Genomic DNA, 18138 nt, shown 5'->3' on the forward strand with positions numbered 1-18138 from the left:
AAGGCCCGAAAGACCAGATAAATCTCAGGTGAACCCACAGAAACAGGGAACTTGGTATACTCAAAAGGCTATACGTTTCGTATTATTGAACGGCGACCTGCGGCCGCCCTTACTGCTGCGCATGCGCTGCAACTGCCGCTTGCTCCAGCTGGGAGTACTCAGTTCAATTCTGCTCTTCGCCGACTCTTCCCCAGACTTCTGTTCGAACTTCCCGGCCGCGGCAGAACCCACCAATCACAAACGCCCTTCCTCAAGCCACGCCCACCGTCTTCTCCGGGATCCCAAGTCCGATTTCGCGCACACTCCTCCCTTCCTTTCCTTACGCACGCTGCGCGCGGTCGTCCGCCTCTGACGTCGTCGCCTCAGCGCCGGCTCTCGGCCGGGCCGCGGCCGGCGACCGTTGGGCCGCTTGGCTGAAGTCCCTCCCTCAGGAACCCCCCCCCGCCACCCTCCACCTCCGAACCGCTCTCGCGGCGGCGACCCATGTGGGGGTTCAGGCTCCTGCGGTCGCCGCCGCTGCTGCTTCTGCTGCCGCAGCTCGGAATCGGAAACACCTCGTGGTGCTCTCGGGCCAGAACCATGAACCCGGGCGGCAGCGGCGGCGCGCGATGCTCCCTCTCGGCCGAGGTGCGCCGCCGGCAGTGCCTGCAGCTGTCCGCCGTGCCTGGAGCCGATCCGCAGCGCAGCAACGAATTGCTCCTGTTGGCGGCTGGCGGGGAGGGACTGGAGCGGCAGGACCTCCCCGGGGACCCGGCGAAGGAGGAGCCGCAGCCGCCGCGCCAGCATCACGTCCTCTATTTCCCTGGGGATGTGCAGGTAACTCGGGGCCTGCTTGGGTATCTGTTCCCTCCTCTCGCGTATACGGACGCGGTCACTGGATTCTTCCCTCGTAGCTGCTGCCTAGTTCCTTTCCTTGCCTGAACACACCCACACATTCACTGAGGGTGGCTCTTCCCTTACTCCACGAAATCCAAAACCGTGGCTTCCACGCCCCTGGCGCCCTTTGTCCATAGAATCCCATGGGGAAGGTGTCGGACGAGGGCTACGATCTCGAAAGAGCCAGCTGTCGGTCCAGGCTTTCAGGAGGCGGAATTTGAGACAGGGAATGAGACGCATCTTGTATATTCATTCTATAATTTGGTTTTTCAGAGGACCCTGTGTGTGTGTATGTGTTGGGCAGGGTACAGAGATGGCTTTCAAATTAAGTTAGCACGTAGTGTTTAGAAAACGGTGGCAGTAATTAAACATCCAACAGACATTATAAAGGTACGACACCCAGTAACCCTAAAAAAGAGTGGGGATGGGAGAAAAGGGACAATGATTATTAAGCGTGTCAATATTTTGATGCTCACCTCATTTTGTACTTTTGCATGTTATGTTTATTATTTTATAGCTGCAGGCAAATATCCGTGGTTATGTTGCCCTGAAAACTGGGTCTTCATCTAAATCTAAAGTTGAATTATTTAATATGGTAGCCATTAGCCATATATATATAGCTATCTGAATTAATTAAAATTAAATAAAACTAAAAATCCAGTTAGTCATGTTAGCTGCATTTCGAGTGCTCAGTAGCTACAGATGGCTTGTGTGTACTGTATTGGACAGCACAGATATATAGCATTATCATAGAAAATAATCCATCATCATAGAAAGTTCTAGACAGGTAAAGCTAGAATATAGCTAGGTATAGTTTCTCTTTTTTGTTTTTTTGAGACGGAGTCTCGCTCTGTTGCCCAGGCTGGAGTGCAGTGGTGCAGTCTCCACTCACTGCAGCCTCCGCCTCCCCGGCTCAAGTGATTCTCAGGCCTCAGCCTCCCAAGTAGCTGGGATTACAGGCGTGTGCCACCACACTGGGCTAATTTTTATATTTTTAGTAGAGATGGGGTTTCACCATGTTGGCCAGGCTGGTTTCAAACTTCCAACTTAAGGTAATCTGCCCACCTTGGCCTCCCAAAGTGCTGGGATTACAGGCGTGAGCCACCGCACGCGGCCTAGGTGTGTTTCTTATACTATGAAATTACAATCGTTTGTTTTCAAAATTGGTGCCTTAAAATGACATACTTAGAAACTTTGTGCTCTGAGTCAAATAATGATTAAGATACACACACACACACACACACATATATATATATATATATATAGTATTTTCTTTTGCCCTCAAAATAACTGACTGGTTTAGTTGACTGCTAATAAAAACTAGGAAAAACAAAAAGAAAAGAGAGAATAAAGAAAAAAAACAACTAGTACTTAGATTTAAGAGAAAAAAAAGTCACTTACTCACTTGTTGCCCTTGTGGCTCAGATTGGGAAAATAGCATGTGACATTTCTGACTATCAGAATAATTTTGTGGAACAATTACTGCATGCATTCCTAAAATAATGATGATGATAATGATAACATTTATTGAGTACCTCCTAAAGTGTTTTAAAGTGTGCCAGCCAAGATATGTATATTACAAGTCTTCAGAGGAGGTTTAAAAAGTCTTACATGCAGTTTGAGGCCAGATTGCCAGGGTTTGAACCCAGATTTAGAACTTTATATTTAGGTATAAGGTCCTTGGACGATTGTTACATCTCTGTGTTTCAGGTACTTCAACTATAAAATAAGAATAATAATTTATAAGGTGTCAATGGAGATTAAATATGTGAATACTCAATGAGTTCTGGTCCCTTCTCATCTCTCTGGTGACTTTAAAAAGTATTGGAATATCCTAGTCATCTGTTCCTCCACGTTTCCTCTGTCTGTGTTCACTCCCTTCAGTCTCATGGCTTTACTCACTACCTGTACACTGACACCCCTCAATGTTTATGTATCTAGCCTACACATACTCCCCGAACTTTAGGCCAACCAGTTATATGCAAGATTATTTCCTTTTGGATATTTAATAGATATCCTAAACCTAAAATCTCTGGATCTTCACCCCTGTGCAGTCTTCCTCATGTATGGAAACTTTACCTTCTCAGTTGCTCAAGATAGAAATCTTGAAGTCATCCATTAGAAGTCTTTCATACCTCATATCATCAAAACTAGTGGCTTCACCTTTTCAGTGTATCTAAAGTAATCAGAATAACGATTGAAAAATGTAAGTCAAATCATTCCACATCTGCTTAAAACTGCAATCACTTCCCATGTCACTCAGAGTAAAAGCCAGAGTCCTTCCTGTTAATGTCCTGTCCTGCAAGGCTTTTCATTATCTGTATGTTTTCCCACCCTTTTACCAATCTGACTTGGTCTCCTTTTTCTGTTTACTTTTCTCCAGCCTCTCTGGCTTTCTTGGTGTTGCTCAAACATGTCAGGCACACTATACCTAAAAAGCGTTGTGCATACTGCCTGCAGCAGCCTTCCAAGTAGATGAGTTGTAGGTTTATTACCTCACCTCTTCCAGGTCTACTCAAGACTCTGCCTCTCTGAGACCTTTTCTGACCATCCTGTGTAATAATCATAGTATATATAGGCTTCCCATAAACTTTTCTTCTTTATTTTTACCCATTGCATTTACTATACTAGTTACTTTTCATTTTGAGTTTTGTTTGCCTTCTGCCACTAAAATATAAATAAGCACGTCTGTTCACTGATATAATCTGTAATGCTTGAGTGCAGCATGTAGTAGGTGTACAGTAGATGACTTGTTATATAAATGAGTATTTGTGAGTTGCTTTGAACAATGCATGAAGTACTTGAAATGTGTTGGCTATTATATAAAATGCTGTTAGGCTGATTTCCTCATCTGTAATTTTGTACTTGATTCTTTTGAGCCTAATATTTATCCTGATGAAATTTTCGCTGTTAAATACAGCCCGTCTTTTTATTGTGTTGATCCTTTTAGAATGCCTATAGACATTCTATTTTATTTGTTTATTTTCTTTTATTACTATTTTTTACAGAGACAGGGTCTCACTGTGTTGCCCACTCCTGTGTTCAAGTGATCTTCCCGCCTCAGCCTTTTAAAGTGTTGGGATTACAAGCATGAGCCATCACACCTGGCTGAGCATTCTTGTTATAGCTTTATTCTTAATTTGAATAAATATTGAACAGAATAGGGCTAAACAGAATTTTATAAGATAGTATTAGAAGCTTTCCCTATCTTTTTTTTTTTCCTTGAGATGGAGTCTTGCTTTGTTGCCCAGGCTGGAGTGCAGTGGCATGATCTTGGCTTACTGCATCCTCCACCTCCCAGGCTCAAGTGATTCTCCTGCCTCAGCCTCCTGAGTAGCTGGGACTACAGGTACGTGCCACCATGCCTGGCTATTTTTTTATTTTTATTTTTTATTTTTTTATTTTTAGTAGAGATGGGGTTTTACCATGTTGACCAGGCTGGTCTCAAACTCCTGACCTCAGGTGATCCTCCCACCTCAGCCTCCCAAAGTGCTGGGATTATAGGCGTGAGCCACTGCACCTGGCCTGAAGCTTCACCTGTCTCGATACTGTTTCATTATTTGGTGTTAATTGGAACTGGTTTTTCATATGATTTTAAGTCCTCCTAATTACTATTAACTTCTCAGTGTTCCTTTTGCAGTCATGTTTTGTTGTATGTCCTTTTTTAAAATTCTATACTTGTCCTTTATCATTTGAATTACAAGAAAGCTAAGGCCATATATATTAGTCCATTCTCACGCTGCTAATAAAGACATACCTGATGCTGGGTAATTTACAAAGGAAAGAGGTTTAATTGAATCAGTTCCACAGGGCTCGGAGGCCTCAGGAAACTTACAATCATGGCAGAAGGGGAAGCAAATGAGTCCTTCTTCACATGGCAGGAGGAAGGAGAAGAATGAGACCAAAGATGGGGGAAGCCCCTTATAAAACTATCTCATGAGAACTCTCTCAGTATTATGAGAACAGCATGAGGGTAACCTCCCCCATGATTCAGTTACCTCTCACTGGGTCCCTCTCACAACACATGGGGATTATGGGAACTACTATTAAGATGAGATTTGGATGGGGACACAGCTAAACCATATCATTCCACTCCTAGCCCCTCACAAATCTCATGTCCTTACATTTCAAAACATAACCATGCCCTTCCAACAGTTCCTCAAAGTCTTAACTCATTCTAGCATTAACTCAAAAGTCTAAGTCCAAAGTTTCATCTGAGACAAGGCAAGTCACTTCCACCTATGAGCCCATAAAATCAAAAGCAAGTTAGTTACTTCCTAGATACAATGGGGATACAGGCATTGGGTAAATACAGCCATTCCAGATGGGAGAAATGGACCAAAACAAAGGGGCTACAGGCCCCATGCAAGTCCGAAATCCAGTAGGACAGTCATTAAACCTTAAAGTCTCAAAATGATCTTTAACTCCATGTCTCATATCTAGGTCACACTGATGTAAGAGCTGGGCTCCCACGGCCTTGGGCAGCTCCACCCCTGTGGCTTTGCAGGGTACAGCCCCCCTCCAGGCTGCCTTCATGGCTGGTATTGAGTGTCTGCAGCTTTTCCAAGCACACAGTGCGAGCTGTTGGTTTATCTACTATTCTGGGGTCTGGATGACGGTGGCCCTCTTCTCAGCTCCACTAGGCAGTGCCCCAGTGAGGAAATGTAGAGCCCCACATTTCTTTTCCATACTGCCCTAGCAGCAGACTTCTGCCTGGACATCCAGGTGTTTTCATACATCCTCTGAAATCTAAGCAGAGGTTCCCCAACCTCAGTTCCTGACTTTTGTGCACCCACAGGCCCAACATCACATGTAGCCGCCAAGACTTGAGCTTGCACACTCTGAAGCAACAGCCTGAGCTATATGTTGGCCCCTTTTAGCCACGGCTGGGACACAGGGCACCAAGTTTCAAGACTGCACAAAGCAGCAAGGGCCTGGGCCCAGCCTATGAAACCATTTTTTTCTCTTAGGCCTCTGGGCCTGTGATGGGAGGAGCTGCCCTGAAGATCTGTGACATGCCCTGGAGACATTTTTCCCCTTGTCTTGGTGATGAACATTTGGCTCCTCGTCACTTATGCAAGTTTCTGTAGCCTGCTTGAAATTCTCCTCAGAAAATGGATTTTTCTTTTTTATAGCATCGTCAGGCTGCAAATTTTCCAAACTTTTATGTGCTGCTTCCCTTTTAAATATAAGTTCCAATTTCAGACCATCCCTCGCAAGGTCAAAGTTCCACAGATCTCTGGGGCAGGGGCAGAATGCTGCCAGTCTCTTTGCTAAACCATAAGAAGAGTGACCTTGGCTTCAGTTCCTAGAAATTTATTATCTCTGTCTGAGAGCACTTCAGCCTAGACAAATCACTATCAGCATTTTGGTCAAAAGCCATTCAACAAGTCTCTAGGAAGTTCCAAACTTTCCCACATTTTCCTGTTCTCTTCTGAGCCCTGCAGACTGTTCCATCCTCTGCCTGTTACCCAGCTCCAAAGTCGCTTCCACATTTTCAGGTATCCTTATAGCAGCACCCCACTGTCTGCAGTACCAATTTACTATATTAGTCCATTCTCATGCTGCTGATAAAGACATACCCAAGACTATGTAATTTATAAAGCAAAGAGGTTTAATTGGCTCACAGTTCCACAGGGCTGGGGATGCCTCTGAAAACTTACAGTCATGGTGGAAGGGGAAGCAAACATGCCCTTCTTCATATGGTGGTAGGAAAGAGAATGAGAGCAAGGAGAGGGATGAGCCCCTTATAAAACCATCTCGTAAGAACTCACTGTCACCAGAACAGCATGAGGGTAACTGCCCCCATGATTCAATTATCTTCCTTTGGGTCCCTCCCATGTGGGGATTATGGGAACTACAATTCAAGATGAGATTTTGGTGGGGACACAACCAAACCTCATATGCATAGTATTTTGTATTTCTCTAGGTATCTATGTTTTTCTCATCTAGCAATAATGATTCTGAAGAGTGATCAAGATTTTTTTAAAGTAGGTGCTTTCCATTTTGAGTTATCTTTTTAAAGCCTTGGGTATATAATTATATGTATCCCCTTTATTTTATTTTTATTTGTTTATTATCATTATATTTTCAGACAGAGTCTTGCTCTGTTGCCCAGGCTAAAGTGCAGTGGTGCAGTCTTGGTTCACTGCAACCTCCATCTCCCAGGTTCAAGCAATTCTTGTGCCTCAGCCGCCCGAGTAGCTGGGATTACAGGCGTGTGCCACTATGCCTGATTAATTCTTGTATTTTTAGTAGAGATGGGATTTCACCGTGTTGGTCAGGCTGGTCTCAAACTCCTGACCTCAAGTGATCTGCCCACCTGGGCCTCCCAAAGTGCTGGGATTACGGGTATGAGCCACTGCACCCAGCCCTTCTATTTTAAGTAAGAGTACAATTTTGTGAATTTTGACAAGTGTTAGAATTATATAACCACCATACTCATGTTGTAGAGTATCTCCATTATCCTAAAAGGTACCTCTGTGCTCCTTTATGGTTAGTATTCTTTTTCCAACCACTAACCTGCTTTCTTTCACTATAGTTTGTGTTTTTTCTAGAATTTTGTTATTGTCAGTTTTCTTTTCCCAACCACTAATCTGCTTTCTTTCACTGTAGTTTTTGTTTTTCCTAGAATTTTGTTAATTTGTCATATGGTATGTAGTCGTTTGTGTGTGACCTGTGTCACTGTTTAATACTTTTGAAATGCATCCATCTTGTTACCTGTATCCATAGTTTTTTTCTTTTTTTCTTTTTTTTTGAGACAGGGTCTCGCTCTGTCACCTAGGCTGAAATGCAGTGGCGTGATCATGGCTCACTGCAGCCTCAACCTCCCAGGCTCGAGTGATCTTTCTACCTTAGCCTCCCAAGTAGCTGGGACTACAGGCATGCACCATCACACCTGGCTAATTTATAAAATTTTTTGTAGAAACAAGGGTCTCATTATGTTGTTTAGGCTAGTCTCAAACTCCAGGGGTTAAGTGATCCTCCTGCCTTGGCCTCCCAAAGTGCTGGGATTGCAGGCATGAGCCACTGTGCCCAGCCAGTAGTCTATTCCTTTTATTTACAGAGTAGTATTCTATGTATGGATATATAATTTGTTTATCCATGCAGCAGCTCATAAACATTTGAGTCATTTCCAGTTTTAACTCTTTAAAAATTTTGCTTTCCTAAAGGTTAGAATCTATAGATGATCATGCCCTAAGTGGTATGTCCTGGTCATGTACCTTGGAGCTTCCTGTACTTTATCAGGCAGCTCTCTTAGGCTGGACCCTGTTCTAGTCATTCCAGCCTGCTTACCTCAGATGTGCCCTTTATGTTTATAATGAACAGAAATTTATTTAGCTCATGATTCTGAAGGTTGGGAGGGGCCTGCATCTGGTGAGGGCCTTCTTGCCCTGTCATCTCATGATGGAAGGCAGAAGGGCAAGAGAGCACTAGGGAGTCGGGGAGGGGAAGGAGAGGCCAAATTCATCCTTTTATCAAGAACCATTAATCCATTCATGAGAGTAGAGCCCTTGTGACCTAATCACCTCTTAAAGGTCCCACCTCTAATCATAGTTGCTTTGAGGATTAAGTTTCCAAAACATGAACTTTGGTGGACACATTCAAACCATAGCAGAAGTTTGCTCTGCTCTAAGGGCAGAACACTTAGTTTGAATCTATGATTTGTCTACAAACTCTTGGAGACACATGTCAAGATTTCCTAAAAATCCTTTGTTCCTTACTTCAATAGCGGTTTGGAGTGGCTCTCTGAGTTTTTTGCAGGTCAGCAAGCATCTAACTGGAATAGTAAGCATTCTTTAAACTCTCAAGAGATTCTCTTGTGGCCTGCCTCACTGGGGATGAGAAGCATGGCCTTTCATCCCTTACCTCTTCTGGGGATAGTAGTGCATTGCATTCCCAACTAGGATAGAAACTCTCTTGAAAGAAATCTCTCTCTTTCCTTAGTCTTTAACCTTTTCTGTAGATTGGCCATGGGTAACAGCCTCGGTTGCAGAACCAGTTTGGGCTACCTTTTTGTAACTCGTATAGGGGTGTCTGGTGCCTCTTTTTAGAATATGAAAGTGTGTTTCCATTGTTCTCAGATCTGGGCTTTGACACACAGTAATGATTCCATCTTTACATTTTACTGCATACAGTTCCTTAGAATAAGCATTCTCCTTCCTCTAACCGTGGAACCCGGGGCTAAGCAAGGAAAATATCAAGTTTCTAGATTTAGAGCACCTTCTATGTGGTAGGGACTAAACTGAGAGTCATAAAATGTAGGTTCATTTTGGCTCATTAACTAAATAAATATATAAATAACTGTAGTTTCTAGGACCTCAGGTTCCTTAACTGTAAAAAGGATTTAACCTTCCATCTTCCCTTCCAGATGTAACCGCCTATAATTTCATGATAATTGTATATATCATTAATTATAAAATAATTGTGCAGAAAGCAATAGCAGAATCCATAAAAGGTCAAATGATGGCCTTCTAGGAATTAGCATTTTTTTTTTTTTTTTTGAGACGGAGTCTTGCTCTGTCACCCAGCATGGAGTACAATGGCGTGGTCTTGGCTCATTGCATCCTCCACCTCCCGGGTTCAAGTGATTCTTCTGCCTCAGCCTGCAGAGTAGCTGTGACTACAGGCACGTGCCACCATGCCTGGTTAATTTTTGTATTTTTAGTAGAGACAGGGTTTCACCATGTTGGCTAGGATGGTCTCTATCTCCTGACTTTGTGATCCGCCCGCCTTGGCCTCCCAGAGTGCTGGGATTACAGGCATGAGCCACTGCACCTGGCCTGGGAATTAGTATTTTTAACATATATGGCTCAAACTACTAATATTAGTGAAATATAACTTAGGAAGGAATTGAACATCGTAGTGGGAAAATTATCATAGGACATGAACAGAAAATTAACAAAAGAAAAATGAAAACTGCCAGTTAACAGTGTTTAACCTGATTGGGAATCAAAACATGCAAATTAAATCAAAAGTAAATCAAAACATGCAAATTAAATCAAACATGCAAATTAAATCATTTTATCATAGTAGCAAGGATTTTTAAAAATTGATGCTAATAGCCATTAGCATTAAGGATGGGTAAAGATGTGGGAAAATAAGCACTCTTTTATGATTCCAGTGAAAGTGTAAATTGGTATTAACCTTAGATGTCTAAAAATTATGATGCAAATCTGTATTGATATGGAACCATGCCTATAATGTATTTTTTAAGTGAAAACTATGTATAAGCTTATTGCTTGGTGGGGGAGAAGAATGCTCCCTTGTATACATACTTGTATATGTGTATGCTAGAGAAAACTGGACTGCTAGACATCAGAATTTTAATAATGATTATTTTTAATTGGTGGTTATATGGATGATTTTTCTATCTTACCTATACCTTTGTATATAGACTGAATTTTTGTAGTATTTACTAGTTTTAATTTTTAAATAGAGAAAATGTGCATATTGCTAAAAGTTCAGATTATTTAAGGTTTTACATTGAAAAGTAATTCTTTCTTTCACCCCATTCCCTCCAGTTGCCCATTTCCCTTCCCTTCCCCAAGGCTGTCACTGTTAGATATATATACACACACATATATATATATGGGACTACAGGGGCACACCACCACACCCTGCCAATTTTTGTATTTTTTTTTTTTTTGTAATAGAGACAGGATTTCACATGTTGCTCACGCTGGTCTCAAACTCAAGCAGTTTGCCTGCCTCTGCCTCCCAAAGTGCTGGTATTATAGGCGTGAACCACCGCCCCCAGCCTCAGGCTTTTTTTAAAAATACAAATGGTTGCATAGTGTACTGGATTTTTTAGCCCTTATTTTACAACCCATAGGAGTAGGAGTACTCATAGAGCTGCCTCATTCTTTTGAAGTAGAGATAAATATCCTTATACATATTTATTTATGCATATATGTAAGTATATCAATGAGATCAATTTCTCGAATTACTAGGTCAAAAGGAGTGTGTATTTAAAACTGATAGATACTGTGTATGACCATTAGAAATTAGGAAAACTCACATCATTTATCTTATTTTTCTCTCACCCTCTATATCCAGTCCATCTGCAAATCCTGTTGACACTACCTCCAAAATAAATTCAGGACCTGACCACTTTTACTACTCTGGTTTAAGCTGCCTTCTCTTATCAGGATTATATTTCAGTAGCCTTTTAACGGTCTCCTTGCATCAGCTGTTGCCCCTTCATTATTAGGAGCCAGAGTAATATTTTCAAAGCATATATTATATCAGCCCTTGGCTCCAGATCCTTTCAGAGCAAAAGGCAAAGTCTTTGTGGTGTCTTATAAAGCCTGGTCAGCACCTCTCCTCTTCCCTAAACAATCTCTCTGCCCTCCTTTGTGATCACATTTGATACTGTTGACTCCTCTGGAGCCACACTGACCTCACTGCTGTGTCTGGGTTATGTTCAGCAAGCTCCCACCTCAGGGCCTTTTGCAGTTGTAGTTCCTTCTGCCTGAAATACCCACGTGGTTCACTCTCTGAGTTCCTTCAGGTCCTTTCAAACTATCACTTTATGGAGAAGCCTTTCCTGACCATTCTGTGTTAACTAATAATTTTCTACGCTCTCCAAAACCTTGTCTTCCTTTTCTCCTGCTTTACTTATTATGTTCTGTTATACTTACCACCATCTAATATATATATGTATTTTTGAAATGTTTCCAAGCTGTAAGTCTAATATGTTTTGAACTGTCCAATATGGTAGCCACTAATCACTTGTGGCTATTGACTACTTAAAATGTTGTTAGTCCACTTGAGGAGCTAAATTTAATAGAGGAACGAAATTTTTAACTGTATTTAATTTCAGTTAATTTAAATGTATATTAAAAAATGGATACCCAGTTCAGTTCATGGAAAACTTTTAAGTATATTTGGAACAAGTTGGGTATGTGAGCTTACTTTTTCCGCTGTAAATTTTATGAGATTCAAATTCAGATCAAGTATTTCTGATGAAAATTTAGCATCCAAATTGAGATGTACTGTAAGTATGAATACACACTGGATCTCAAGCACTTAGGAAGGAAAAAAGAATGTTAAGATCCTCCAGTAATTTTTAATATTGGTTACATGTTGAGATTGTGATATTTTGGATATATTTAGCTCAAGAAAGAAATGATTAAAATTAGTTTCACCTGTTAACTTTTTACTTTTTAAAATCTGGCACTTGAAAATTTTAAATGTGGCTCATGTTTTATTTCTGTTGGACAGTGCTGCTCTATGTACTTGTGGAGTTGTTTGTTGTGTGTATCTCTGCAGTAGAATGTGAGCTCTATGTGAACAAGGGTTTAGTCTCTTTTGTTCCCTGCCCAACTGGTAGGTATCCCGTAAATTTTATAGAACAAATGAATAAATTTGAATGAATCTCCCCCCCCCGCCAAAAAAAGTCAGTATGAGTAAAATTAAAACAGTTTATGTGCACATCCTAGGACCTAAACAAAAAGTTATGGTTAGTATATATAGAATGCTTATAATAAGGTGTAAATACAAAAGGACAAAGGAGGCTGGGTATGGTGGCTCATGCCTATAATACCAATACTTTGGGAAAATGAGGTAGGAGGATGTTTTAGTCCAGGAGTTTGAGACCAGCCTGTGCAACAAAGTGAGACCTTCTCTCTACAAAGAATAAAAACGTTAGCTACATGTGATGATATGCACCTGTGGTCCCAGCTACTCGGGAGGCTGAGGAGGGAGGATTGCTTGAGCCCGGTAGGTCAAGGCTGCAATGAGCCATAATCATGCCACTGCACTCCAGCCTGGATGACAGAGCAAGATCCTGTCTTACACAAAAAGTGGGGAATGAGGGGCAAAGGATATGAATAGGCAAGAATAGAAATCCAGACTTAAATTACAAATATCCTTTGACCTAGTTTTTCCATATCTAGGAATTTAAGGATATAATCACAGATGTGTACAAAGAGTTTCCTATCATGTTTATTGCAGCCTTGTGTATAATACTAAATTTGAAATTGAACGTAGTGTTCAGGTTGCTAGAGAAATCCAAAGAGGGTGGGATATAGAATGGCAACTTAGGGAAATATTTTAAGATTCTGTGTTGGTCAGAAAGTCTATCTAGTGAACCAAATTTATATTTTCAGTTGATGTGTTAGGAAAATTGATTATATGTATATACTAAAATAATATTTGTTAAACATATCTATAACCCTTCAAAATTAAATTTTAAAAAACTTTTTACTGTTCCATGTTAGGTATATCTTATTTCCTTGTCTCTTGATAGATTTCAGGCTTAAACTGAAGAAGTAATTGGTTCAAAAATCTTATTACTAGAAAGTAATGACAAATTTATAGTTTTCATTTCTAGTGTCTATTAACCATAGGTCATTGTAACATCCTTTCTCCACAATAAAAATGGAAACTATTTTGTGGAAATCGTTTTATGTAAATATGTATTTAATACTTATTTCATCTTTCTTACCTTTCAGAATTACCATGAAATTATGACTCGTCATCCTGAGAATTATCAATGGGAAAACTGGAGTCTAGAAAATGTTGCTACCATTTTAGCCCACCGGTTCCCCAATAGTTACATTTGGGTGATAAAATGTTCCCGAATGCATTTGCACAAATTCAGCTGCTATGACAATTTTGTGAAAAGTAACATGTTTGGTGCCCCAGAACACAATACTGACTTTGGAGCTTTTAAGCACCTTTATATGTTATTAGTTAATGCTTTTAATTTAAGTCAGAATAGTTTATCAAAGAAAAGTTTGAATGTTTGGAATAAGGACTCCATAGCATCTAACTGTAGATCCAGTTCTTCTCATACTACGAATGGTTGCCAGGGAGAAAAAGCGAGGACCTGTGAAAAGTCTGATGAATCTGCCATGAGTTTTTATCCACCATCATTAAATGATGCATCTTTTACTTTGATTGGATTCAGTAAAGGTTGTGTTGTTTTGAATCAGTTGCTTTTTGAATTGAAAGAAGCCAAGAAAGACAAGAACATAGATGCTTTTATCAAAAGCATAAGAACAATGTATTGGCTGGATGGTGGTCATTCTGGAGGAAGCAATACTTGGGTTACTTATCCAGAAGTCTTGAAAGAATTTGCACAAACAGGGATTATCGTTCACACTCATGTAACACCTTACCAAGTTCGTGATCCAATGAGATCTTGGATTGGAAAGGAGCACAAGAAATTTGTTCAGATACTTGGAGATTTTGGTATGCAGGTGACTAGCCAAATTCATTTTACAAAGGAAGTTCCTTCCATAGAGAATCACTTCAGGGTTCACGAAGTATTTTGAGATTACAGGTATATTAATGAACTTGTTCACTGGAAGAACATAAGCACTTTGAGTGTTATAAATTCAGATTATGGGATGTAATTCATACCTGCATTGTCAGTTTTGGGGTATGGGGGGAAGCACACATTCCTAAAATGTGAGTGTAATGTGCAATAGCATTTTTTGCTTGTGAATGTGAGCAGTTATTAATTTGGATTGAGTTAGAATTAGTTAATTTGAAATCTAACAAGGTGGTTTGTAATAATCCTGAGGAGATATAAGACCCTTAAAAATGAAAGTTACAACATAGTTCTTATAAAAGGTAACTAAAATTGTTACTGTTGGAAATAACTGCTTTTCTGAGTAATGTTTTAAACTAATTTGGTGACATTTTAACAGTAACTAGCTATTTTAAGTGGAAATATTTTCATTTCTCTTCAAACAAAAGCAAAGGTACGATGCTGTTTTCTATCATTTTGGAATAACTGTACTCTGCCTCTTGTGTTTTTGTAAACTCCTTGACTCATTCTTTAATGTGTCACCAAGTACTTTTCTCATGAGAGTCAACATATATTTGTTTCCAGATGTCCAAAAGTGTACAGTAGTGTAAAGGTGGTTTTTAAAAACATAGCCAGGTGTGGTGGTGTGTGCCTTTAGTTCCAGCTACTCGGGAGGCTAAGGCAGGAGGATTGCTTGAGCCCAGGCTGTGGTTCACCATGATTGTGTTTGAGACTAGCTACTGCACTTCAACCTGGGCAACATAGTGAGACTTCATCTCTAAAACAAAATGAAACAAAATTACACTTAAGCACTATTGTTTAATTTTTAGTTGTCAGTTTTTTATTATTTTGGATAAGACATTCTGGGGTTTCTTGAATCTTGGCCAAAAACCAGTTGTTTTGGAAAATTGCTTTAAATTGAGCATATTCATGTATATTGGATAAAAATGTACTACAGAGCAAATTTTAAATTTTTCATTCATCAGTCTTTTTGAAAGGATCAACTTGGATAAAATAAATATATAAAGCTCTATTTGTTAGAGCTCTATTAAAAAGGAAACAGATTCCATAGATCTAAGTCAATGTTTCTCCAGAAGCATGATTTTGTCTGCCAAAAGAAAATAGCTCTCTTTGGCCAAAATGCAAAATTACATTGCTATAAGAAAAGTTACAAGGGAAAGTTTGAAGACACAAATGATTTAATTTTGGCTCAAAAACTGAATTTGCTTAACACTGCTACATAATTTGGGTGAAGTTTCCTTCTGCCCGTTTTTCTTGACCTAGATAAATACACTTTGAGAAATCTAGATCTAATGAATGTCAACCAACATTGACATCGTAATTGGGTGATTACAATAAAAGGTGAGCAGTTTGTTGTTTATTAATAATTAGCTTTTGCAGGTCATGAAATAGCAAGGAAGTAACATGCTGCTTTAGGACTAAAAAAAAAAAAAAGACACTGAAGCTTAATACCTTAATGACCCAGAAGACCTAGATTTATAAAGCCATATAGAATAAAAATGTTAATTTCTTGGTTTCTTCCCAGAATTATATTTTAATAACTCTATAAATACATTCCAAATATTCGGAGACTCATGAGAAAGGATTCTTAACAGATGCTTAAAAATAATATCTCTTTTTGGTGTTTTAACACTTAATTTTATAAACTGCAGAACAGCATCGCTAAATGGTTTTTTTTTTTTGAAAAACAAAGTAGTATTATGTTGCTTCAGTTTCTTTAAATACCTCCTGTTTCTTTTGAGACCAAAAATTCCCATGAAGGAAATAAATCAGCCTGATTTTAACATTTTACATATTACATTTCCTTTAAGCACTATGATTGGATGGCTTTTTTTCTATTTGTTTAATAATCCTTGGTTAAATTTACACGTATCTAAAGTAAAGTAGCTGAGTTACTGAATTCTATAAGGGGAAGAAAAAGCATTTATTTTCACAATTAACTGAATTGGAAAAGTAAGACATTTAGCAGAATTCATTTAAAAATAAAATAATTTTTAAAAAGTCAGACGTATTTAAAAATCTGGGTTCTTTGTCTATCCAGTATGTGAATGCTTAATTATAAATGTTACATGTTGAATGGATATTAAGAGTAACTCACCAGGCACCCAAAACTGCCATCATAGCAAAATGAGACAATATTGAAAAGAAAAAATATTTTCTGGAATGAAAATATGTTCAAGTTGATCCATATTCAGCTATTTTCTATTTAATATTTCAGATTGGTCCCTTGTCCACATGTAAAACTTACTGTAATGTTAATTTATACTTTTGGTTTGTGCCTTTGTCATGAATTGAGAAAAGTAGTCCTACAAATAATGTGAAAGTTGTTACCACCACAGCATGAATGTATAATTGTATTAAAATTGATCATCCACAGAAGTTTGTTTGGATGTGCTTTATATTATTGGCATTGTTAAAACTTCAGATTATTTAAAAGGAAGCCATTTCTGTCTACCCTGCTAGGTTGGGTTTGTATACAGTAAGTCCTCACTTAACATATCAGTGGGTTCTTGGAAACTGGGACTTGAAGCAATATAACAAAACCAATTTTTTCCTCATTGTTTTAACTAGATGGCAACAAAATGTTGAGGACCTGCTGTTTGTCCTTTTGTTTAAAGTCACAGTTTCTTAAGAACCTGTGCACATTAATTGAGGACTTACTGTGTATGTCTTTTCATTATCCTATGTCTTTTCAAATGAGCAACTTTGAACCTTTTTTGTACAAATACGTATCTTCTCCCTTTAAAATTGCTCCATAAAAATTTGCACTATATCCACTTCCTTTATTGGATTTCATAGAGAACAAAACCTCTAACAAGTTCATCCTTTCCTCCTTTTGGTGCTAATCATCTCAGGGATCTGTAGTTCTGTAGTCCTGTAGCTTCTTACAAGACTTGGTTAGGGTATGGTGTAATCTGTTTTTCATTTCATTCATGTAATCTAAGTAACCACCAAGGTCAAGGAGGGTAGGCAATGAGGATATAGGACAGACAATACAAAGTCCCAGCATGTTGGTATAGAAATGTTTAATACATTAAAGCTTATGAGGTAAAATACAAAACAAAAGGTAGTATTCATAAAAGAGCTATTTTGTTTTATTTCACTTGAAGATCTTTAAGAGAAACAAACATAAGAGGAGATATAGACAGACCTCATCTGTAAACTCATGTGCTCTTTACAAAGGCAGAGACCCAGCAGCTTTTAAGCCAGTTAGTGGTAGAGACAGGCAGTCACCAAAAAAGGTCATTTTAGTATCCTGTTTAATGGTACTTAAAAAGACTACATCACACACCGGGGCCTGTCGTGGGGTGGGCAGAGAGGGGAGAGATAACATTAGGAGATACACCTAATGTAAATGACAAGTTAACGGGTACAGCACACCAACATGGCACATGTATACACGTGTAACAAACCTGCACATTGTGCACATGTAGCCTAGAACTTACAGTTAAAAAAAAAAAGAGACTACAACTTAGGTATGTTTAAGACACCCAAAAACTTGTGGCTTGTATGCTTGAAACAAGACTAAGGTAACACCAGAGATGCATGGGTGACTGCCAATCTATGTTAGTTCCTCCTGACTACATCTATTTTTTAGCACTGGGGAAAGGAGTCACAGCAGCACAGTTCCAATTCCATCCAGGCCTGCCTTCCAGCTTCCTGCATTTTTTTTTTTTTGTCAACTCCTTTGATGTCTGTTGGCAACTTTTTATAGGTGATAGAAAAGCCGCCTTTCTAAGGTTCTTTCCAAATGTTCACATAGCTGCTGTTCAAAAGGATGAAGGATACAAATTAAGTTTTGTTGACTTTGTTTCCTTTGATTTGGGATTTCATCAAAGTGAGTTAGAAATTTATTACAGAACAAATAGAATTCTAATGTATTCAAATACCAAGACAAATAATGTTATGGAAATGCTAATAATTACACTCTGCTAAGTTTTGTTTTGAGACAGGTCTCCCCATGTTGCCCAGGCTGAACT

At 39.3% G+C, this 18138-nt stretch overlaps 1 protein-coding gene across 1 annotated transcript; it reads left to right on the forward strand.

Annotated features, from left to right (window-relative positions):
* Positions 1-309: 309 nt before the first annotated feature.
* On the forward strand, positions 310-16537 carry C11H2orf69 (chromosome 11 C2orf69 homolog). The gene is made up of 2 exons (XM_023218268.1): positions 310-816; positions 13335-16537. Exons 1-2 carry the CDS (start codon positions 484-486, stop codon positions 14157-14159), a joined length of 1158 nt encoding a protein of 385 aa, XP_023074036.1. The 5' UTR covers positions 310-483; the 3' UTR covers positions 14160-16537.
* The last annotated feature ends 1601 nt before the right edge of the window (positions 16538-18138 follow it).

The sequence above is a fragment of the Piliocolobus tephrosceles genome, chromosome 11, assembly GCF_002776525.5.
Source record: "Piliocolobus tephrosceles isolate RC106 chromosome 11, ASM277652v3, whole genome shotgun sequence".
NCBI classification, from domain to species: Eukaryota; Metazoa; Chordata; class Mammalia; order Primates; family Cercopithecidae; genus Piliocolobus; species Piliocolobus tephrosceles.